The sequence below is a fragment of the Nothobranchius furzeri genome, chromosome 18, assembly GCF_043380555.1.
Source record: "Nothobranchius furzeri strain GRZ-AD chromosome 18, NfurGRZ-RIMD1, whole genome shotgun sequence".
NCBI classification, from domain to species: Eukaryota; Metazoa; Chordata; class Actinopteri; order Cyprinodontiformes; family Nothobranchiidae; genus Nothobranchius; species Nothobranchius furzeri.
Genome location: NC_091758.1, coordinates 46305408 through 46322146, shown reverse-complemented (window position 1 = coordinate 46322146; position 16739 = coordinate 46305408). Strand labels below are relative to the sequence as shown.

The 16739-nt window shown below is 47.3% G+C and overlaps 3 protein-coding genes and 1 long non-coding RNA gene across 6 annotated transcripts in view; all 4 read left to right on the top strand.

Annotated features, from left to right (window-relative positions):
* Positions 1-4512, top strand: part of dicer1 (dicer 1, ribonuclease type III) — a 90877-nt gene extending 86365 nt beyond the window's left edge. For both annotated transcript variants that reach the window (XM_070547150.1, XM_070547149.1), the window contains 5 exons: positions 432-687; positions 767-1035; positions 3957-4119; positions 4188-4263; positions 4341-4512. In XM_070547150.1, coding sequence (XP_070403251.1) covers positions 432-687; positions 767-1035; positions 3957-4119; positions 4188-4263; positions 4341-4506 — 930 coding nt within the window. In that variant the 3' untranslated portion in view covers positions 4507-4512. The remainder of the gene's footprint in view (positions 1-431; positions 688-766; positions 1036-3956; positions 4120-4187; positions 4264-4340) is intronic.
* LOC139063939 (uncharacterized) lies at positions 1042-4016 on the top strand. 2 transcript variants are annotated; one of them, XM_070547160.1, is made up of 2 exons: positions 1042-2747; positions 2808-4016. In XM_070547160.1, exons 1-2 carry the CDS (start codon positions 2361-2363, stop codon positions 3726-3728), a joined length of 1308 nt encoding a protein of 435 aa, XP_070403261.1. In that variant the 5' UTR covers positions 1042-2360; the 3' UTR covers positions 3729-4016. The 2 variants fall into 2 exon arrangements, with proteins under 2 accessions (XP_070403261.1, XP_070403262.1); XM_070547161.1 differs by having other exon boundaries at positions 1042-3077; positions 3168-4016.
* Positions 4513-5346: 834 nt separating the features above from the next.
* LOC139063941 (uncharacterized) lies at positions 5347-6692 on the top strand. Its single transcript, XM_070547163.1, has 2 exons — positions 5347-5478; positions 5554-6692. The coding sequence occupies exons 1-2, from the start codon at positions 5460-5462 to the stop codon at positions 5949-5951; spliced, it is 417 nt and encodes a 138-aa protein (XP_070403264.1). The 5' UTR covers positions 5347-5459; the 3' UTR covers positions 5952-6692.
* Positions 6693-14378: 7686 nt separating this feature from the next.
* On the top strand, positions 14379-15512 carry LOC139063975 (uncharacterized). The gene is made up of 3 exons (XR_011517290.1): positions 14379-14496; positions 15135-15332; positions 15424-15512. It is a non-coding gene; the product is annotated as an uncharacterized lncRNA (long non-coding RNA).
* The last annotated feature ends 1227 nt before the right edge of the window (positions 15513-16739 follow it).

Genomic DNA, 16739 nt, shown 5'->3' with positions numbered 1-16739 from the left:
ATGGTGACTTGTGCACCGAGTCGCAGATGCACTGGTAAAAGACGTCCCTCAGAAAGGCATCGTGTTGTTGGGCTGCAGAGAGGAAGAGGAGGGGTGAATATAGCTACTGATGACCTCATTTCCTGTGTGACACGTACAGTCCCATTGACAACATGTATTCCTGTTCAACTATGAAAGCATTGGTGCATCAAAGTAAGACTAGATCCTTTAGAACTCCTGATCTAGGCACGAGTTGTCCACGTGGGGACAGCATGGCTACAGGTCCATAAGACTTTCAGCCAGGTGTTCAGGGATGTTTGAAGCCGTACCGCCACTCCCACTGCAGTCATGAATAAAACCACCCATCTGTATCGGTACTGAGTGTGTCCCGAAGGCTCTGGTCTCACTGGTTTTGGACCAGGATGTAAACTCATCACTGTTGCTGGCTGCAGGTCTTACCGGTGGAGAGGGAACTCCAGCGAGCTGCAGTGGTGCTTGGTGGTGCACACCCAGCTGTGGACCAGACTTACGGCTGGCTGAAGATCCCGCCGCGCTGCATGCTGGACCATCCGGACGCTGAGCGGACGCTGCATCACCTGATTTCTGGCTTTGAGAACTTTGAGAAGAAAATCAACTACAGGTTTGAGAACAAGGCGTACCTGCTGCAGGCCTTCACCCACGCCTCCTACCACTACAACACCATCACTGGTCAGACCCAAGCCACAGTCACACTTTCAACCTGATGCTGCTTTGACCTTTGACCTTAGCCCAGGCCCTGTCTCCTCAGATTGTTACCAGCGACTGGAGTTTCTTGGCGATGCAATCTTAGACTACCTCATAACGAAGCACCTTTACGAAGACCCGCGGCAGCACTCGCCCGGCGTGCTGACCGACCTGCGCTCGGCACTCGTCAACAACACCATCTTTGCCTCGCTGGCTGTGAAATATGACTACCACAAGTATTTCAAGTCCATCTCGCCGGAGCTGTTCTACGTCATTGACGACTTTGTGCAGTTTCAGTTGGAGAAGAATGAGATGCAGGGCATGGACTCTGAGGTGAGTCTGACTTGGATGAATCTGGGTGGGCTCGGACTTGCACGGGCAGTTTCTGCTCATGAAAGTGGAAAGCCCCGGGCACATGTGCAGCGTCACAGAGGGGCGGGGGAGTCCGTGAGCGTTGCTGCTTTTGGAGACGCTGAACCAGAGCTGGACCATGTAGGAAACAGCTTCTGGATAAAAAACATGAAAATGTAAGGTACCGTTTCTCTCCCGGTGGCTTTCCTTTACTCGTCAGAGCAGCGCTCCGCACAGAAGCCGGCTCCTTCACACGGGGAAAACCGGCAGTACTGGTTTTCAAAGTAAAATACATTCATAAGTTTCCTTTAAACTGTGATGATGGTTAGTATACAAGCACAGATAAAGACTGTGAGTCTCCTTTTTACGTTGTTTTAACCCTCTGGGACGCTGTAGCAGCAAGGCTCCGCCTCCATGAGTTTCGGTTTCAGTTCAGCTTTAAAAAGGAGATTATAAACTACACCCCAGTGTTTAAGTTGTGTTACTAGGCAACGTAAACGCGGAGTTATACTAAACTAACAAACCACCTGTTTGTAGACAATCTGATCACTTGTCAAAACAGCAGTTTAGTAATCCGTGAGAGGGAACGTGCTTGTGAACATGAACACATGAGATCCTTTTGCTGTTGGTGGAAGTCTCACATACAGCATCATTATGTAGCTGAGAGAGAGAGAGGAGGGCCGCACGAGGAACCAGATGTGCTCAAAAAAGAGCCGCTTCGCGGGGAAGGAGTGGCGCGAGCGGAGTAACAACAATTAGACAGATGTTGATGGTAAACTTCATATTTTGGAGCGATCCGGACAGATATGTTGTCTCTGCAGTTCAGTAGGCTTTTATTAGGCTTATAGAAAGGATGATGGGAAGGATAAATGCCCACCAGGCAGTTCAGATCGTACGGCTGCTTTTAACTGGAATCAGGAAGTGGGCGGAGACTCACAGCCGGAGTCTGAGGCAAACAGCGAGGATGTTGATGACGATGTGGCAGATCCATCCTTCCTCACAGAAGAGTTGGGTCATGATGAGGTAGAGGATGAAGGCCGAGGTCCAGCTCCTCGGAGATCCAACAAGAGGAGTGGGCGGCGCCGCGCAGCTGCAGATCTCGATCTCCGCGGCGTGAGACGGAGCCACTCCCCACTCCAAAATGCATGTACATTATTGCCAAATTAATAAAATAAGTATAGATTCATAAAGTCCAGGTTGTACTGAAAAGATTGATACCACATAAGGCAGTGGTTAGGGCTTTTATTTTGGAAATACAAAGGAAAACTCTAAATTAGTCCAAAACGGCTAATTACCCCAGAGGGTTCATGTATATCCCGACATTCATTCTGAAGGTACTTTGTTTTAATTCATTCATTCAGAAGGTACGTTGCTTTAATTCATTCATTCAGAAGGTACGTTGTTTTAATTCATTCATTCTGAAGGTACGTTGTTTTAATTCATTCATTCTGAAGGTACGTTGTTTTAATTCATTCATTCAGAAGCTACGTTGTTTTAATTCATTCATTCAGAAGGTACGTTGTTTTAATTCATTCATTCAGAAGCTACGTTGTTTTAATTCATTCATTCAGAAGGTACGTTGTTTTAATTCATTCATTCAGAAGGTACGTTGTTTTAATTCATTCATTCTGAAGGTACGTTGTTTTAATTCATTCATTCAGAAGGTACGTTGTTTTAATTCATTCATTCAGAAGGTACGTTGTTTTAATTCATTCATTCAGAAGGTACGTTGCTTTAATTCATTCATTCAGAAGGTACGTTGTTTTAATTCATTCATTCTGAAGGTACGTTGTTTTAATTCATTCATTCAGAAGCTACGTTGTTTTAATTCATTCATTCAGAAAGTACGTTGCTTTAATTCATTCATTCTGAAGGTACGTTGTTTTAATTCATTCATTCTGAAGGTACGTTGTTTTAATTCATTCATTCAGAAGCTACGTTGTTTTAATTCATTCATTCAGAAGGTACGTTGTTTTAATTCATTCATTCTGAAGGTACGTTGTTTTAATTCATTCATTCAGAAGGTACGTTGTTTTAATTCATTCATTCAGAAGCTACGTTGTTTTAATTCATTCATTCAGAAGGTACGTTGTTTTAATTCATTCATTCTGAAGGTACGTTGTTTTAATTCATTCATTCAGAAGGTACGTTGTTTTAATTCATTCATTCTGAAGGTACGTTGTTTTAATTCATTCATTCAGAAGGTACGTTGTTTTAATTCATTCATTCAGAAGGTACGTTGTTTTAATTCATTCATTCAGAAGGTACGTTGTTTTAATTCATTCATTCAGAAGCTACGTTGTTTTAATTCATTCATTCAGAAGGTACGTTGTTTTAATTCATTCATTCTGAAGGTACGTTGTTTTAATTCATTCATTCAGAAGGTACGTTGTTTTAATTCATTCATTCAGAAGCTACGTTGTTTTAATTCATTCATTCAGAAGGTACGTTGTTTTAATTCATTCATTCTGAAGGTACGTTGTTTTAATTCATTCATTCTGAAGGTACGTTGTTTTAATTCATTCATTCTGAAGGTACGTTGTTTTAATTCATTCATTCAGAAGGTACGTTGTTTTAATTCATTCATTCTGAAGCTACGTTGTTTTAATTCATTCATTCAGAAGGTACGTTGTTTTAATTCATTCATTCAGAAGGTGTGGCAGCTTTTATTTTGACACATTGTGGAAACCCTGGGTTAAGCCAGCTGGTTCTGCAGAACAAGTGCATCGTGGGTCATCAGAACCCACAGAAGCAGGTCCAGACCCTGATCTTCCAGCAGTAGCTCCTACCAGCGTTGTTCTGATCTTCACTAATGAAGATTTTCTCCGTCACTCTCTGGGAACGCCGAAGATCATCAGTCTGTTTCCCTTTCCGTCAGTAAGCAGCTGTGTTTTCTTCTTCAGCTGCGACGCTCTGAAGAAGACGAGGAGAAGGAGGAGGACATCGAAGTCCCAAAGGCAATGGGGGACATCTTTGAGTCTCTGGCTGGAGCCATTTACATGGACAGCAGGATGTCTCTGGAGACGGTGTGGAAGGTCTATTACCCGATGATGAGGCCTCTCATCGGTGAGTCACCAGGAAGTTAGGAGGCCGAGGAGGATTTCTGTCTCTCACCGCTCTTCCTTCTCTTGCAGAGAAATTCTCCGCTAACGTGCCGCGTTCTCCCGTCAGGGAGCTGCTGGAGATGGAACCAGAAACAGCCAAGTTCAGGTAGAAGGCCACCAGCACACCATCGTGTGTGATGCGCCACCTGTGGTGTAACGGCTCGTCCTCTGTCCTGTTTGCAGCCCTGCAGAGCGCACGTACGACGGGAAGGTGCGAGTGACGGTGGAGGTGGTCGGGAAGGGCAAGTTTAAAGGAGTGGGCCGCAGCTACCGGATTGCCAAGTCAGCCGCAGCCCGACGAGCCCTGCGCAGCCTCAAAGCCAATCAACCTCAGGTCCAGAACAACTGAGCCGAGAGCGCGCAGAGCCACCGGCTGTGACCACGGCATTCCCACCGCTCTAATGGGAACGGGACGTGGAGGCGCCGCAGCAAATCGTGCTAAGCTCACGCCACACCTGGTTCCTGTTTTTTGCGCAGACACAATCTTTTCTGTTTGGTTCGGTTGGACCACGTTACTGCTTTACTGTGGTCGGGTTGGTGAGCTCAGGTGTGCTGCTGCACCTGGGACCACCACCATCATCATCATCTTCATCTTCATCACTGTGGGACAAACTGGAACAGGAGAACTGTTGGTTCTGCTGGGTGTGACGGACCTGATGCCACCGCTCTGTCTCCACACCTGACATGTTCCTGGTCACACCGGGAAGACTCGGAGGAGCGAAGGTGGCGATGAGGAGGCCTGGGATGGCTGCGGCGGTCCCGGTCCCATAGGAATCCCCACATTCCCAGTTACTGTAGTTTTCCAGCAGCACACCTGGTTGCATGTTGTAGCTTTTGTAGAAACGTCCAGGCAGCTTTCTGACTGATGTCGTGTTTGTGCCGTTACCATGGAGCTGTGGGCGGAGTCACGGTTCCCGGCTCCGTCACTTCCAGAGCCAAGACTCATGACGGCGTGAGGCTGAGTGGACTCCTGTTTTATTTGTTTTGACTAACTTGGTTACGCTAAATGTTGCTTCCTGCTAACGGCGTCGGCGAGCTTCTTCCTCGTTACCTCAGTTAACTGCATGCTTCTGTTTTTGGTGCTATGATGTCGTATGAAGCTTGAACTGCTCGTCCTTTTGCACTGTAACTACGATACCTCTTTGTTTGACCTTTGATTGGCTGTTGCCTCGTGGCCCCGCCCACCCCAGCAGCAGGGGTGGGGCTAGTTCACTGATCTGTGTAGTTAGTGGTTGGGCTACGCTCTCGGATCAGAACCAAGATGCTGGTCCGTGTGGATTCTACCTCAGCTCCAGGGGTCTGATGGCGTGTCGCGTGTCACATGTACAGTTCTGTGTGACTCGTGTTGTCTCGCGTGACTCGTGTTGTCTCGCGTGACTCGTGTGACAAAAGTCACGCGAGACAACACGAGTCACGCGAGACAACACGAGTCACGCGAGACAACACGAGTCACGCGAGACAACACGAGTCACGCGAGACAACACGAGTCACGGCGTGTTCCTCAGTGCCTTCTCTGTGGGATGTGAACCGTTTCTACTGAATGTGACTGTTTTTGCTTTCCTCTGGTCTACAGACTACGGTGGCCCAGAGGGCTCAAAACACACAGACCCACAAGGGACTGTTTCCATGGAAACACACTGGGTTCTGTTCTTCAGAACCACCCGGTTTTTAGACGAAGTACTGAAATATTCGAACGATGACGTTTACAGCCACAGCGTGTTCTGGTTCTGGCTCAGAAGGATGCATGTCGGCATGCAGCAGCTGTTTAAAACTCAGAACCAGTTTTTGTTGTGACCCGGATTCTGGTTCTGAGAAGGAATGGTTTGGTGCTGCAGCCACAGACGGGTCCGACCTGCTAGAGTCTGCTCTGAGGAGTGTGGCGGACCCAGATGGTGGTCTTGGACCGGAACCTGTGTTTGGTCTAAATGGATCTGGCTCCGTTAGCGATAGCTGGGTCCAGCTGAGTGCAGCCTGCCGTTACCTCTCAGACCAGCAGCAGAACCAGCAGGAAGTCCTGGCCGGGCTGAGACCCGACTCAGAACACAGGTCAGGTCGGACCTATAGGGACTCGTTTCCCGTTCATGTAGCACAACGAGCACATTTTACCTCAAGTCAGCAAAAAGGAGCCGTTTCGGCCTGGAGTCCGGTCCGGTCCGGTTCTGATCTTCAGCAGCAGCTTAAAGAACCAAAACACTCAGACTCACCGGGCGCAGGCGTGCTTCTCTGAGGCGGAGCCTTCTCAGGCCTTCAGCTGATTGGATGGGATGGTTGAAGCTGCAGAAGGTGTTAGGGTTTTAGTGAAGGTCCAGCAGGTGGCAGCACCGAGCCACCATGCTCAGCAGAACTCTTGCCTGCAGTAGTAGAGGTCCAACGGGAGGTGGTTCTGGGTGGTTCTGGTGCCTGATCTCAGACCAGCATGGAGACCTTTACGAGCATGTGGAGCGGTCTGCACCTTATTGATCATCAGATGTTTTCTTCATGGTTCTGTTCTTGTTTTTAATTGTAGCTCCAATAAAGTTCTGATGTGGTCATCCATCCGGTCCGGTGTCTTCTCTGGTCTCAGTCCGGTTCACCGGCACCTGCAGCGGGGTGAGGGCCACGTGTCCTGGGGCGTCCTGCCTCCAGGATGAGTAGATGGTTCCACTAGTAAATGTTGGGTTTTATTTACTACGTTTGTGTTTCTACATTTTTATTTCAGGTAGTTTCTGTTTCAGGTTCCAGTTTGGAAACTTAGGCTTGATGTTTTATTTTGGGTGTTTTTTTCCAAATGCATAAAAGTAAAGCTTTCATTTCCTGTGATGTCATCGTTTGCATCACATGGTTTCTAATTCCCTCTGTGGTGTTTTATAGACTTCACGCTCCCGCTTGTTTACACTGTGCAGCTGCTGGGTTCTGCACTGTTTATTTAATGCTCTAATAAGTTGACTCAGGTTTGATTTTCCGGGGGGGGGGACATATGACCTCATTTATACACTTTTTACTTTTTCTCCTTCATTTTTCCTTTCATTCCGAATTTGTTCTTTAGAATTTGTTTGGATCTTGAGGCTGATTAGTTTCATCTCTGCAGCTCGGAGGAAATCAGGATCAGCAGCTCCAGCAGATCATTACCACCAAGTGGACTCTGTCTGGAGGGCCTCCTCCTCCTCAGCCAGCCCAGCATCCGTGGCTGCCGTCTGATGAGACGCAAATATTGAAATGAGGTTTGGGCTCTAGAGGCTGCGATGCAGCGAGGAAACAGTGGGAGTGGGGGCTCCGTAATTAGAAACATCATTCCAGCTCCTGTCGGCCGATTTGTGCTCAGCATCACCTGGTGTTCAGGTAAATGGGTGGCTGTTCTCCTGTGATGAAGGTAATGAGCTGTGGTTTGCTCTGACACCACATCTCTGATTTAACCTAAATGAGAAATATGCCATCAGAGATGGGGGGGGGGGTCACCATGTGGAGTGTGATATTAGGTCGTCTGATGGAGGAGACGCTCCATCACAGCAGAAAAAAACCTTATTATACAGATAATAATAAAGAGAAGGGTCAGGCTGCAGGTCTGCATCCTCGTTAATGATGTGCTCGAGTCCAGCAGGAGGAAAGTCTGATGTGAGCTCCTCCCTCAGGACAAGACCCACTGATCTGCAACACTGAAGTTTTCTTCTGAAACTGGTCTCAGCTCAGCGCCCAGACTCACCATCAGGTGAATTTAAGGGTCGTGATTGTGTATCGTGATGGTGGTGGTTGCATTTACTGACTGATCAATAAGACGTGATATGAATAGGAATCATCAATCTGATTGGTCTGAATATGTGATTTAATATGAACGGAGGTTCTTTGGACTATCTGGGAACACACACTTCATGTTAACCCTAACCGTTAGGGTTAGAGTCCGTTATAAAACTGAATCATTGTAAACTAATGATGACAGAACTGGTCATGATGGACAAGATAAGGATGAATGAAACGATGGAAGTGAACACTCATTTATGAACTTGTTTACAAGTTCAGACAAATCCAGATGTGACAAGTTTAAAGTGCGCTACCGAAATACGTCAGACGCTCCTTCCTCTAAACACCTAGAGGTTGTTCCCTAATGTGAAGTAAACATTAAACAATAATACGGTGATATTAATGTGTTCATAGTGATAGATTACCATTATTAAATTGAACAAATACTAATCTGGTGTCATCTAAGATCTGAACTAGATCATTACAGGAATAAAACATTCATGTTGATTAATTATTAAATCACTTTAGATGGAACATTCACTGCAGATAACACACAGTGTGAGCGTAAACTTGTGGACAACTAAGAGTCATTTTATTCAGAGAGTGAAAGTCTCGTCTTCTGCACGGACCTTGGGTTTGCAGCTCGGATAAGGGAGTCAGGACGACTTACTGTGGCTTCCCTTCCTGGTAACAAGGTCACAGAGCGGTGTGTTTTCTGGTTTGGAGACCCGGCGGTTAAGATGTGGCACACAATTCTCCAGTGTGATGACCTCTGACCTTACAGTGTTGGCCTTTTGTACGCTACATTTGTTAATGAGAAGTGATTCTCAACCAGTTCAACCAGATAAATAAGGTTAAATAAAAATTGTATGGTAAATAAAGAGTAAGTCTCCCCAAATCAGCTTTATTTTGCTTATTATCTGTATAAATTAAAGTCTAATAGGGCTGTAGACATGTGCAGACTTGTTAAAAATGTAGTCTACCAAAACTATCAATGTAGCGCCCTCTTCAGGTGAAAACTCTGCACTACATTTGCGTTTGAATTAGCCCTTTCTATTGGTGAAGCAGTGATTTGTGAAAGTAGCCGGTAGGTCCAAAGCTGCACTACCGCTGTCAGCAGAGTCGCAGCCACGCCTCCTTCTGGCATGGCCTCTGGCAACTCGCAAGATGTTACGGCTCAGAGCTGCTCGCCTTCTTCATAAAAACGTCTTCCCTTTCCTCTGGTGAGGGAGGTGGAGAGAAGTGCTCCAGGCTAGCAGAGTCGCAAACCGCTGCGATCAAGGGCGTAGGAATGAGGTTAATATTGGGGGGGGGGGGGGGGGGGGGGGGGGGGGTCTCCTACAGCTACCTCCTGCATTCGCTTCTGCTAGACGGTGAAACTCTAGGACTAGAAAAGCCTGACAGATGTGACTCAGGGCGGAAGGCAAAGGCCAGAAAGACGATAAAATAACTTTTATAGCCCAGTTTACTAACATTCTGGGGGTTTTTTTTTGATGGGGACCCATGAGCCAGCCAGAAGGGGAGGAGACTTGGGCTCCCCATTAGCCAGATCCAGGTGATTACCGGCCAACGTGGACGTTTTAATTATAAAAAAGCTGTTTATGTGTCACTACTGTTTTATTTTAATTTAATAGCATGAATGTAGGATATATGATCTTATTCATATGGGTAGGGATGTGTAAACAGATTTAATACAAGACTAAAGCTGTGAATATTCAGTCTGAATCGATCTGACTCATCAGAATATTTTAACCCTTTGATGCATAATGGTCACTACAGTGGACAGGTACTCAAAATTGTTATTTATTTGTTTTTGCTATTAAGCACAGCTGTTGAAGACTTTATTGCATGTGAGCCCCTCCATTTGGACTTCAGTAAGTCAAGCCACCATATTTCATGTTCAGAATGCACGCTGTCCACTGAGATGGACATGTAATAAATTATTTGTAAATTAACAAAATGTTACAAAAAATATTTGTTGAAATTTGTTTCATTCACACCTAAAGATGAATGAAAAAAATTGTTTAAAAAATCATGGTTGAAGATTTCATAATTCATGCATCAGAGGGTTAAACTACATCAGCCAACAATGCTGACCAACAGTCAGAACAACCAGTTTGCTTGTGACAGAATGAAAAAAGAAATAATTCACTCACAACAGCTGGAACTACGTTATTATTCAGACGGACAAAAGAAAAAACAGTGGCCACAATTACAGTCTAAATGCACCAGAAAGCAGAGTTTAACACTTATTTTTCTCATATTTCTAAGGAAGCGTTTATTTTATTCTTAAACCGTGCTGCCCAGCCCTACTTGTAATGGGATTACATAAATGTAACTGTGTTCACTTATTATCACATCCAAATCTTCCTCTCATCAGTAACATAAACCCATCTCATTCTTCACTGTAGACCTCAGCAGGTCTGGCACTGCCTGTCTCACCCTCAGAAGGTCTGGTGCTCCCTGTCTCCCCCTCAGCAGGTCTGGCACTGCCTGTCTCGCCCTCAGAAGGTCTGGTGCTCCCTGTCTCCCCCTCAGCAGGTCTGGCACTGCCTGTCTCACCCTCAGAAGGTCTGGTGCTCCCTGTCTCCCCCTCAGCAGGTCTGGCACTGCCTGTCTCGCCCTCAGAAGGTCTGGTGCTCCCTGTCTCCCCCTCAGCAGGTCTGGCACTGCCTGTCTCGCCCTCAGAAGGTCTGGTGCTCCCTGTCTCCCCCTCAGCAGGTCTGGCACTGCCTGTCTCACCCTCAGAAGGTCTGGTGCTCCCTGTCTCCCCCTCAGCAGGTCTGGCACTGCGTGTCTCGCCCTCAGAAAGGTCTGGTGCTCCCTGTGTCACCCTCAGCAGGTCTGGTGCTCCCTGTCTCCCCCTCAGCAGATCTGGCACTGCCTGTCTCACCCTCAGAATGTCTGGCACTGCCTGTCTCCCCCTCAGCAGGTCTGGCACTGCCTGTCTCACCCTCAGAAGGTCTAGCACTGCCTGTCTCACCCTCAGCAGGTCTGGCACTGCCTGTCTCACCCTCACCAGGTCTGGCACTGCCTGTCTCACCCTCACCAGGTCTGGCACTGCCTGTCTCCCCCTCAGAAGGTCTGGTGCTCCCTGTCTCCCCCTCAGCAGGTCTGGCACTGCCTGTCTCACCCTCAGCAGGTCTGGCACTGCCTGTCTCACCCTCAGAAGGTCTGGTGCTCCCTGTCTCCCCCTCAGCAGGTCTGGCACTGCCTGTCTCCCCCTCAGAAGGTCTGGTGCTCCCTGTGTCACCCTCAGCAGGTCTGGTGCTCCCTGTCTCCCCCTCAGCAGATCTGGCACTGCCTGTCTCACCCTCAGAAGGTCTGGTGCTCCCAGTGTCACCCTCAGCAGGTCTGGCACTGCCTGTCTCACCCTCAGAAGGTCTGGTGCTCCCTGTCTCACCCTCAGCAGGTCTGGCACTGCCTGTCTCCCCCTCAGCAGGTCTGGCACTGCCTGTCTCACCCTCAGAAGGTCTGGTGCTCCCTTTGTCACCCTCAGCAGGTCTAGCACTGTCTGTCTCACCCTCCGCAGGTCTGGCACTGCCTGTCTCACCCTCAGCATGTCTGGCACTGCCTGTCTCACCCTCAGCAGGTCTGGCACTGCCTGTCTCACCCTCAGAAGGTCTGGTGCTCCCTGTCTCACCCTCAGCAGGTCTGGCGCTACCTGTCTCCCCCTCAGCAGGTCTGGCGCTGCCTGTCTCACCTTCATCATTTCCTGCTGAACTTCCTCTGGTCTCTTATATGAAAAAAGTGACATGAATAAGGTTTACAAATGAAATGTGATGAGAATGTCACAAACAAGCAACAATCACACTTACAAACTCCATTTTTATGTGGAGATTCAACTTTTTTATTTATTTCGTGTCAAATGGTTTTTGTCTGTTACTGTAAAATTCGCCATTTTTTGTTGACTAGTAGTGTTGTTTAATGTTTTATGCTAACTAGCAAGATGTTTATGTTAGTCAGCCATTTTAGCGTTTGACCAGAAATACAATTATACTCTTGGACTAAATTATTACCAACTCACAATTCCTTTCTTTCTTTTTTTGCCCATGAGAAGAACTCGCTGAGCTGCTGCCGTCTGTCTCTGACACCTGTCTGCCCCATCGGTCTGCCCCGGCTCAGACTCCTGCTTCTCTCAGCCAGCCTGTCTAACTCCCTGAGGGGAGGGGCTGTGTCGGAGAGAAGGCCGCAGTGTCTTTCAAAATAAAAGCTTGCGAGTCAAATATTTCAAAATCAATCTTTTTCTTCTCCATGTTAACCGGGGGGGGGGGGGGGGGGGGGGGGAGATTGCAAGTTTGTCCAATATTGGAGGGGACACGTCCCGTCCCCCCCCCCCCCCCCAACCCCACCCTCGGTTCCTACGCCCTTGGCTGCGATCGTAGCCAGCCATGGCCTTTTACATCAACTCATGCTCCACAGTCTGAGATCAGCGGGGCATTGGCTACATGCTGACCCGAAGCTAACAGAGTTTTTCTGGGCATTTTTAGCAATTCAATTCAAGTTTATTCATAAAGCGCCAAATCACGACCAGAGTCATCTCAAGGACCGTCGCACAGTAAACATTCCAATACAGGTCAGGTCATTAAGCCAATCAGTAACAAGTTTCATATATAAGGAACCCAGCAGGTCGCATCGAGTCACTGACTAGTGTCAGAGTCTTTACAGCAATCCTCATACTAAGCAAGCATGCAGCGACAGTGGAGAGGAAAACTTCTTTTTAACAGGAAGAAACCTCCAGAGAATCCTGGGTCAGTATAAGCAGCCATCCTCCACGACACACACACACACACACACACACACACGCACGCACGCACGCACGCACGCACACACACACAGCGCTAGGTTAGGAACGTATGGAACAATCAGACCACTGATGTATGATGGAGCTTGATTATTAAGAGTTTTATATGTGAGAAGAAGGATCTTAAAATCTATTCTGAATTTAACAGGTAGCCAATGTAGGGAAGCTAAGACAGGAGAGATATGATCCAGGGTTTCCCCCAGCGCTTTATAAGCCTGGCGGCCCACCAGGCTTTGCTTGGACACCTGCCAGGCTAAGCGTCATGCCCTGTCCTCCTCCCCGACCCTACCGTGTTCGCTGACACGAACTGCCCAATGAAACTAGAGCCCTCCATCAGCTGATACTGGTGAGAAACAGCAGCGGAACGTGTGCAACCCCCCGCCATCGCTCTCACAGAGAGCTGCGGGACGAAGCGAGCGATCCCCCCTTTGACAGCCGAATCCACCAGGCTTAACTCCTTTTCTGGGGGAAACCCTGTATGATCTCTCTTTTTAATTCTCATCAGAACTCTAGCTGCAGCATTTTGGACAAGCTGAAGACTTTTATCTACATTCTGTGGACTTCCTGAGAGTAATGAATTACAGTAATTCAGTCTTGATGTAATAAATGCATGAACTAGTTTTTCAGCATCACTCCTGGAAAGGATGCTTCTAATCTTAGCAATAATCCGAAGGTGGAAAAGGGAAATCCTACAAACCTGTTTAACCTGGGATTTGAATGACATGTCCTGGTCAAAGATAACACCAAGGTTCCTTGCTTTGTTCTCGGAGATGAATGTAATGTCATTCAGGTCAGGCGATTGGCGAAGCAATTTCCTTTTCTGGATTTCTGGTCCAAAGATGAGAACTTCCGTCTTGTCTTGATTTAAAAGCAAAAAGTTTTGAGTCATCCAATTTTTTATGTCCTCAAGACAAGCCTGTAATCTACTCAACCGATTAGGTTCATCAGGGTTAATGGATAAATATAGCTGAGTATCGTCAGCATAACAGTGGAAGTTTATTCCATGCTGTCTAATGATTTTACCAACTGGGAGCATATATATAGTAAAAAGAATTGGTCCAAGCACTGAACCCTGTGGTACTCCGCAAGTAACCCTGGAGTATGAAGACGATTTGTCATGTACATTTACAAAATGAAATCTGTCACACAGGTAGGATTTAAACCAGCCTAGCGCTGTTCCTTTGATCCCTACAACATGTTCAAGTCTTTCTACAAGAACATTGTGATCAACTGTGTCAAAGGCAGCACTGAGATCTAACAAGACTAGAACAGACACAAGATTCTTATCTGAGGCCATGAGAATATCATTTGTAACTCTCACTAACGCAGTTTCAGTGCTGTGGTACTCTCTAAAACCAGACTGAAATAACAAATTTACAAAAAAATTCACCCCATCAGAGTCGTCATGAATGTAAACTAGATCAATGGTTCGTCCAACCAGGCTGTAAACATGTTTATTTCTGCTGTGAAATGGCTTTTTTAACATGGCAGTCAAGGAGGATCTGCTCACTTCTGCTGCCCCTAGTGGATGATGGCAAAACTGCAATTTTTAAATGAAATGATTTCATTAAATGTTTTAATCGGGAATATAGATCACTGGGCTCCATAATGCAGCCGCTTTGGATGCATCATTAAAATGATCATTGCCATCTTCCTCTTTGCCTCCATCTTTAGATCTGACCACTTCTGTCTTCTGCCCACCACAGATTGCTCCGTAGCTCCTCAACTCACCCCTGCGACAACAGCACGGTGCTGCTGGTTGACCCTAACCTCCACGCCTCTACATCAAACACAAGCACGCTGGTTTGAGTCTCAGTGAAAGTGAGTTTTCTAGGCTTCCCAGTTGCCATGGTCAACCGTGAAATGCCACTGGTAAACCGACTTGTGTCTGTGCAGAAAATCCATACGGTCCTTTGCACTGACCATTTAGAGCAGGCTGGGTGTGTTGGAGGTGGGATGTGATCCAGAACCACCTGAGCACATGTCTAGGATAGGAGCTGTGTGTTTGTGTTTTATAGGTCAGATAAGTGTGTTAGTTAGTGCATAAATGGTCCACACAGTGAAAGGAATGAAAAGTAAAGCTAAACCTTTGGAATATGGATTCTGTCAGCAGCTCAGACTGATGGAGCTCACATCTGCCCAGATGTTTTGGTGACATTGATATGAGAAAAGATGAGCCGCCGCATCTCCTCATGCAGACAAACTGCAGCTGCAACCGTGAAATCAGGAATTACTGTAATTAGGCTCTTTGAAGCAGAGGTTTAATACCCAAATCTTCCACTAAATACCAGGGGATCGAGTGCTACTTGATGATAATCTGATATGCAAAAGTCAGATCTCTGTTTTTCTTCTCCTCGTGGTATTTGGTGCGGTCGGGCTGAAGCTGGCTCCCATTTGGGCCGTCTGTTCAGCAGCCAGAGAGAAATGCTGTGGTGAAATTCCCTCCGTTTTAATCGTAGGAGGGAGCCCAGAATGACACACGCACTTCTTGAGGGCAAGCTGAGAGTCTGAGGATAACATTACACTGCTATTAGGAGGCTTTCAGTCAGCTTCATGTGACTAACCCTAACCCCGACTCTCATGGACCTGATGAGACCTGGTGGGACCTGCTGCCAACATTCATTTGGCTTTGAGAGACTCGGGAACCTGCTTGTGTTGTGAGGAGTTGACCACTGAGAGCAAGTTCAGCAATCTACTAGTTTAGTCTGCTTGGTTTCCATGGTAACGGCAGCCTCTGCTGCTTTACAGGTAACATCAGATCATCTGAGTCCGCCAGCATGTTGACGGAAAGCTTCGTCACAAGCATGTCTGAGGCCTCAAAGCCACATCCCCATCAGGTAGTGGTTGGTGTAAAGCTCCGCCCCTCTTTACCTGCATGCCACAGAGCATACTAATCATCAACAATAGCAATAGCAAAACAACAACAACAACAACAATAACTGCTATCAGGAAGTCCACAGAATCAAGTTAAATTCTCCAGCCAGTGTGAGAGGCCGCAGCTGGGGTTCTGATCCAACCGCTCCCGTTCAGCTTCCCTACTTTGGCTCTTGGGAGAAGAAGGACTGAGATCCCGAAACGCTTCACAGCAACACAGATATTAAAACAGGTCGTCGTAAAAATGTGAGAAAAATTAGGATTAAAAAATAATCAAACTGAAAAAGCAAACCTAGAAGGAGAGGGTGGCGAAGGTCCCACCAAACCTGAACAGGTGAGTTTAAAGGAGACCACTGAGTCCACTGGTCTCAGGCTCAGGGGGAGAGAGGTCCAGAGTCTGGGGGCCACAGCAGCAGATGATCTGTCACCTTTGACCTTTAGCCTGGTGCTGCACAACCAGTAGGCTTTGGTCACTGGATCTCAGGGACCTGCTGGGGGTGTAGGGACTAAGAAGATCACCAATGTAAGATGGTGCTTGTCCATGTAAGGCCCTATAGACCAGAACCAGGATCTAGAAATGAACAACCAGCTCACTGGACCACTGACCGGCCTACGGTATCAGTGAGTCAAACATCCGAGTGTCTCGCTCCAGAGCGATAGTCTGCTAACCCCAACCCCGTGGGGAGCGGTGAGCTGCTGCACTCGGGAACTATTTGGTGGTTCAACCCCCCAGTCCCAGGGCAGACTACCGCTAGGCCCCTGAGCTGGGCATTATCACGTACTTCTTCCACCACTGATGATCGGGCCCACTCGGAGGTGGGGACATGATGTCGGGTTGGTTCAGAAGGAGGAAGCAGGACATCTGCAGACAGGAAGTGGTACATATGGCATTCCTCCTCTGGCTAACAGCGTTTTTTAGACCAATCACAATGCTGGGAACTCTGTCTGGTTCTATGAGTGTTCTGCTGGCTTTCTGTTGGACCCTGGTGTTCTGGTTGTGGCTCGTTGAACAGAGTCCAACTGTTTTAAGCATTCTGCGGGTTTTTGGGATTTATTTTCTCTAAAATCTGAACCAGAAAGCTCCACGGGGCAGGGAGGGGGCGGGGGTGAGAGTTTCACACCTGAGCTGTCAGAGCAGCGAGAGGTCGCTGGGCTTCAACACCACGTCAGCCTTCAGGGTTCTGAGAAAG

What these genes read in the sequence shown, in the direction of transcription:
- LOC139063939 (XM_070547160.1), top strand. Translation starts at nt 2,361, where the DNA reads ATGTATATCCCGACATTCATTCTGAAGGTACTTTGTTTTAATTCATTC. An exon ending in TTAATTCATTCATTCAGAAG is followed by an intron (nt 2,748 to 2,807) that starts GTACGTTGTTTT and finishes TTCATTCAGAAG; the next exon opens with GTACGTTGTTTTAATTCATT.